Source organism: Vigna unguiculata, chromosome 11 (genome assembly GCF_004118075.2).
Source record: "Vigna unguiculata cultivar IT97K-499-35 chromosome 11, ASM411807v1, whole genome shotgun sequence".
Taxonomy (NCBI): Eukaryota; Viridiplantae; Streptophyta; class Magnoliopsida; order Fabales; family Fabaceae; genus Vigna; species Vigna unguiculata.
The window spans coordinates 34534704-34542123 of record NC_040289.1 but is presented as its reverse complement, the minus strand read 5'-3'; the positions used below and the strand labels follow the sequence as shown (position 1 = coordinate 34542123).

General features: G+C 30.1%; 1 protein-coding gene across 1 annotated transcript; it reads right to left on the bottom strand.

Moving 5' to 3' along the window:
- Positions 1–1621: 1621 nt before the first annotated feature.
- LOC114168282 (vacuolar protein sorting-associated protein 24 homolog 1) lies at positions 1622–5898 on the bottom strand. The gene is made up of 6 exons (XM_028053035.1): positions 5570–5898; positions 5405–5481; positions 4609–4711; positions 2302–2423; positions 1993–2184; positions 1622–1900 (listed from the first exon to the last, which is right to left on the bottom strand). Exons 1-6 carry the CDS (start codon positions 5679–5681, stop codon positions 1820–1822), a joined length of 687 nt encoding a protein of 228 aa, XP_027908836.1. The 5' UTR covers positions 5682–5898; the 3' UTR covers positions 1622–1819.
- Positions 5899–7420: the final 1522 nt, after the last annotated feature.

The window sequence follows — 7420 nt, the reverse complement described above, 5'->3', positions numbered from 1 at the left end:
TTATTATTATTAATAATAAAAATTATTATTATATATTAACAATAATTTTAAACAGCGACCAAGTTTCGATTAGGGACTATTATTAAGTTTAAATTTTAGGAATCAAAATATATTTTTTTTACTAATGAAAATATTATACTCTAATGTGAAAAAATTTCCTCTTTTAGTAATATTTTTTGCCACTCCTTCAAATTAATTTTCTTTATTTTAAATTTATTTATATTTTAATTTTCAGTAATATTAAAATATATTTTTTTTATTATCTCAAATTAATGTTCATCAAATAAATTATTAATCAGAATTGTACATCACTTTCGGGAATTTTTGAATTTTAAATAAGTAAAATTGTAATTATGATAATTAGTTTAAAATTCATTTAATATAACATTTAACTATGCACTTTTGTAAAATTCAAGACATATTAATCATCTAAGACATTAGTTAGCAGGACCCAAATAATATTAATAATTTCATTACTAAATGTAAGATTATTTACTATCTACAAATTATATAATTAATTAATTTATGTCAATTTTTTTAAAATTATTGGACATAATTAAATCATTAATTTGTAGTGAGGTTAATAAAAAAAATGTAATCCCGTCACAAATAAATATGTATATCATTGTGTAAATCAAATTCTTCCTTCTTTTTTTTAATATACACTTTTTCTTAATTTTACTTTTTAAATGATAATTTTTACACAAAAATAATTACTTTATCAAATTTTGTTTTTTAAGTAACTTTTTTTCTAAACTTAAACGTTTTTTATTTTGATTTGATTCTTTTCTTAAAACTTAATAAACTTTTTAGATTATAACAACTATTTATAATAAAAAAATATCCATAGAATAAATAAAAATTATTGATAATAAAATTTTATAAATTATATATAATTATACAATTATATGTATATAATGCAAAAAGCAACCAAAGACAAGAGAGTTTGAGTTTTCTCCCTATAAACACTATCACATAAAGATACTAAAACAAAGAACATGTAATTATGCAATAATCCACCATTTTACAAATGCGGTAAATGCATTAAAACTCAAATTACAACAAAAAGGAGGTTAGTATAATCGCTACAACCAATATTGTAAATACATTATCGAGATACTATTCAAATAAAATAAAACCATATTAAAAATTAAGAGCAATCAAATCCCAAAAGATAAAAAGTATAAATTTTAATTAAATGTAATTTGTTAGTTTTTACCTTTCTCTTTAATTAAAGACGTTAATAATTTTTATCTTAAATAAGCCTAATTGAAATATCTTTTCAAAAGTTGAGACTCAATTAACACATTTTTAAAGAAGAATACCAAACTGACACATCCAAATGATAGTGACTATCATCCGACTAATTAAACTTTAAATTAACAAGTACTCACCACATTCTTGTCCATTTCACATTCATTGACAATTGTGAATTTCTAACCACTTCATTTGTGGCACATAAATTGTCTCATAATCACATGATATATGTGCATTCTCAAGGAATTTCAAGAATTATTTAGAATTGCAAGTTTCATAAGCTGCTGATTAATTTTACTAATTTTATTAAACCAAGTTATGCAATAGATCCTCAACCATGCATGTAGACTTTAAGGTCAGTATCTTGTCACAGCAAAAAAAAACTACAGCTTGAGACATTTTGCAAGAACGGGTGTAATTACATACGAACCTCCCTTCACAATATATTACCCATTAGATTTATCAATTGTCTGTTTCAACAAATAGGATACAAACCTGTCAACATCTCAATCTCTTAAAACACACCAGAGTACAAGTAGAGGTGTGAGATTAGAATACTTGCTTATGATCTAACTTTAGCAAGTCGGGCCCTAATTTCTTCCATTTCTTCCTCATCATCAACACCCTCTGCTATAGCCTCTTCCTGCAATTCATAATGAATTCCATGATTGGTGTTTATGTGTAAGGCAGGAAAGAGCCATGTTTATAAAGAAAATTAGCTATAACTGAACATACCTCTGAGGCTCCAACACTTTGACCAGGTTGTTTCACCCTTTCTTTCCTCACAGCTTCAGGAAGTTGTGCAGCTGTCTCACCGGCTATTGCGGTCAACACTTTATCGACTTCTTCTTCTATCTCATCTTCTATATCCTCAGAATCTAGTGCTGAGTCCACAGCATCATTTACTATCTCCTCGATAACTCCTGCCTGAAAGAGACAACACTACTCATAAATACCAATGCAACTATCTTCTCTAACCACAAGGGGATGACAGGACTCAATGTGACGTTCTTCCACACCACTAAAAGGATTTTGCAGGTATACCTTAGTCATTTCTTTGCTGAACTCTTGCATTGTCACAGCCATTTCGGGAGCCTTCATGAGATTATTGACAAGCTTCATAACCTCAGCACTTTTTGACAGATGTCCCACTGTACGAGCAATTGCTGCATAAACAACCAAAAATCATGAATTTCCGAACAAAATTCTAACAACACAAACCCGTCATGATGACTAATTGCGTAAGAGTTCACAGCTAAAACAGTAATTGATTAATTTAATTATTATATATAAGTATATTTATAATAAACACGTACATGAGAATATTACAGTATATGATTTGTCACAATAGTCATCGCATCAAGCCAAATAAAAGAAAAAATTCTAATCAAAGAAGGCTGATTATACACAAATCATCCTCTAGCCCAAACAAACCTTCCCTCTGTCTTGGTTTTAAAGGGCTCTCTCAGCTTACACATTGGGCAGTAAAAAATGGAGATCATACCAAAGGATCAGCAGAGACAGAGAATGAAACAGAAAATGTGACAGATTGTAAGATCCTATTCAAAAACATAAAATTAAATTCATATCATATTAGCAACAATCACCTTAAAATTACAAACTAACACTCACAGAGTGCCAGGTGGGAAGGAAACAAATAGGTGAGAAATAGGGTTAATGGAAATAGAGAAAAGAGAAATACAGTAAATGAAAATAGGCAAGAAATAGAATAAAAATAGAAGCCTTTGAATTAAGAAATAGCGAAGAGAAAAATAAGATATAGAAGTGTTTTTTTGTAAGAATGATGAAATGGAGGGAGAGGAAAGAAGAGAGTGAAAATGAGAGAATGGATGTGGTTTGATAGAATAGAAATGTGAAAATAAACCAGACATACCAGAAGAAATGTAGTGCAACAAAATCAATTATATTACCCATTTTGTGTTAATAACATATAAACCTCCGTCATAATCAATCATCCAGATATGATAATTAAATATCCCACCCTGAGAATCTACTCCCAAAGTCTTGTAAGACAAAGCCTTTTGATTAAAAGATAAACCTCACGTATAGTTTCTTGGTTTATCCTCCCCTTACAAATGTGAATATAATAAATAATGAATTAATAATAAAAATATTAAAAATAAATGATAATAATACTATTTTTTAAACTAAATAGTTTTGAAAGTTTAATTGCTACTTTATTATCTCTCCCTTCCCCTTCAAATGGACAACTTTATTTATTTCCACTTTATTTCTCTTCTCTTCTTTTCCACCTATGTCCTCTATCTCTTCTCCCTTACCCCAACATGCCATAAGACATGCCATAACTGGTAATGGATGAAGTATCCAGACTTTAATGTTATTTCTCCTCTTCTGATGGCATTTTTTTTACGTGGGACTTGTAACTGACAACCTCAATTCTAATAACTCCCTCCATCTTCTTTCCCTCCTCTCGATTTCCATGCTAATTGTATTCTACAAAACATATCCTTAACTAAAATCTAACTACAAATCAATGAGACAACCGAAAAGTTGGAATTCATAATATAACAGACAAACTTGGTAACAATTGCAGCACTGGAATGCAAAAGACAGACAGGTCAGAAGACTCAAAACAGAGAGCAAGGGTTGAGAGTAACAGAAAAAAGTACTCACAAACAGTCATACAAATCATGGTGGGTTTTTTTCCTTTTCAACAGAAAATAGGCTTTTCTGAGAACGCATGGTGGGATAGTATGATTCCAACAATTCTATGCCCAAGATTGTGCATTGCTACTCACACCAGTCATACCAAGACATAGTTTTCATGTGAATGGCAATTGCAAGCAAATCCATGCAAGGATAGTAAAAAATTGAGATCCTACCTCAGATCGGAATAAGGGGATGAAAAATCATAAATCATGGAAACATAACACTTATCATAAGATGCTGCCTAAAATGATAAGTTATATTAAGGTATAAATGTGTGTGCGCGCGTGCACAAAAAATAACATAAATAAGACATACAGACAAGTCAAACCCAAGGTATCAAACAAAACTATCTGCATGTTGCACACTAGATTAAAATCCTCGAACCTCTATCCTCTCTACCCCAAAAAACTAAAGGCAGAAGCAACAAATAGTCAAGTGATCGTTTTCCTCAACCAAAAATTCAATCATCAACAAAATCAACTACGTTGACAAATTTATCCACACCATTCAGTTACAAGAAAGATTAAAAAAAATTAAAGTTCTACAGCTAAGGACCAATTATCAAAAACCTGGTATCAAACATAAGTAACTAACTTAGACAGTCCTTATCTGTTACAAGGCAAAATTAAGGTAAGGCTAATAAAACATGGAGAAACCTACCAACGCTCTCCCCAAGGTGCATTGATATAGAATTCATTTGTGCTTTATTTTCATAAAGACGGTTAACAGTTTTCCTAGATCTCACAAGTTCCTTGGCAAGTGCCTGCAAATTACAGAAATATCACAATAAGGAGAAATTTTTCTAAAAATACTGACCGTATCCTTTGAACCTTAAAATCTAAAAAGATAACACATATTGATGCCTAGAAGGCCACAAACAAATGCAACCCAAAAATCACTTCATTATTAGTTTATTGAATATTGTGACGGATCCTAACGAGCCCACCAACGGACACAATCCATACAAACTTTAAGCTACATAACTGCTAGTTCTTCCTCCAATGCATGCATAATCCAATTGGTCAATCCAATAATTCATTAGATTCAACACAAATACGCAATGCAATAAGAGTCCATCCCAAGTTTTTCTCTCATCCCGTCTACTGCGTCTCCTTGATCATCATGCTAAGCATTAGGGACTTGCACGAAAAATATGTCCTAAAAAATAAATTAATATCTTCCTCACCCACACTCAATAATGGAAACCAAGATGTATTTCATGCTCTTCCATCTAGAACCAACTCTACTCACAACTTACAACTCCGCTCACAACTTACGTATTCAACAAACAAATGTAAGAGGTGATATACCCACCTTGCTCAATCCCTCAAACTAAGTCAAATTAATGCATGAATCTACCAAAAAAATTAAAAAACTCACATGCACGGACAACAGGACATCAATGTCAAATAACCAAATTACAAGTAACAAAATAAAAGAGTAAGATAGACCAAACCTTTGCGGAACCCATGTCATTTCTCTTTGCAGCTTCTCTGATCGCCTTCTGCACATTTTTTTCTTCTCTCTGTATATCTAATAGAAACCCATAACACAAAAATCAAGCAAACAAAAAAAATTACAAAAGAGAATTGGGTAGGGTTTAATAAAGAGGAAGGAATACCGCGAATTTGGCGCTCAATGTTGCGACACTCCTGACGAAGCCTGCGCTGCCAATCCCTCAATAGTTGTTGCGGATTTGGCTTCGGCTTCAGAATGTTCATCACCTTCTCCATTCCCACTGATCCCAAAATCGAAAATTGATTTTCAAGAGATCGGAAGGAATTAAAGTTTGCTCACAAAAACAATTGCTTCAAATTTGTTCTTTTGGCAAAACCTCTGAAAATTAGATCCTACTGAAACATTGGGTTCATCAAAGACGATGATTCGCTTCCACGAATAACACCTACTATGTTCTTTTACCCCTTTCACGCGTTTTACCCAAAATGTTCTGTTCTAATCATTTTAAAAAATAAAGAAAAAATATAAAAGGTTTTCACTTCTAACATTATATGATTATTTTTTCACTTAATTTTGTTTAGATAACGAGTAAATTCAAAAAGAAAATAGATGAATAGATAAAAACAGAATACAATTAAATTAATTTTATATTGTCTTAACTATATATAACAAACTAATATCCTTATCTTTTAATTAGATAAAGATCAATTATATGTCATATATATTAATCAATAGACCCAACCGATACTTCACACATAGTAACATTATCAAAATTTATCTAATATGCTTAACTAACTACTTTATATAACAAATTGTTTTATGTGATAATATTTAATTCTTAAGAAAATTAATATCGAATAAATAAATAAATAAATAAACAAACGTCATGATCTTGTTTACATAAATAAATAAAAAAGTGACTGAATAATTATTTATTTGTTAATTTTCTCCACCTTTAATATAAATTTTTTTTATGGCATGTATATTTTTAATATTGGATTAAATATGTTTTTTGTCTCTCAAGTTAGTAAAATTTGGAATTAGTCCCTTCTTGAAACTTTATATCATCTTAGTCATTCATTTTTAAAATACGTGAATTTAGTCCTTTTAACCAAATTTTGTTAAGTTTGTCTAACGTTTCAAGCGCATTTCATGATAGTATTTCCACGCATTTTTTAAAGATGAAAGACTAAATTGGTATAAAGTTTCGAAAAGGGACTAATTTCTAAATTCACTAAAATTTGAGGGATTAAATACATATTTAACCCTTTAATATTTGATCTTATGGTTAAAAATTGAAAAAAAAAAACATTTATATCTCATTTTACACATTTTTCCCGTTTTAACATTTATCAGATTTTTTTATTTTAAAATTTGATTCCAAAAGTCCAATCTATAGGATGATTTAACTATACGAGAAGGTTAAAAATAAAACTTTTTTTCTAGAAAAATTAAACGATAGTTAATGTGACATTTCATTTAAATAGAACAAATATACTAAATAAAACATTACATAAATATAATATTAAAAAAGAGCATACGAGATGAACCGTATATAAGGATTCACCATTACAGTCATCCATAAATACACTTAGGAAAAAAAAACTAAGGCACACTAAGATGTCATCAACTAAACAGTATTAAAGAGTTTTGATAGTTGTCAAAAAGCTTGCTCATAGAGCAAGATATATAGTGCCTTCAAAAAGTAACCCAAGTTTGGCTACACAACAGAGTTTCCATCACCCTACTCACACTAATAATTGATGATCAGTGCAAAAGAAAAAACCACACACAAAACAAACATAAGCTGACAAAAAGGGTAAATTAAAGTATAAAAATTTTGAACATGTTATAGCAAACAAATACTTAAACACATCATAAACATGCAACAAGATGGGCATACAATCATGTGATAACAAACAAGCAGGACTCTAAGTCTCAAATATCTGAATACATATAATAAGATGGGATTCACTGAATGCTTGCACTTGTCGTGGCCTCTACTACTCTGCAG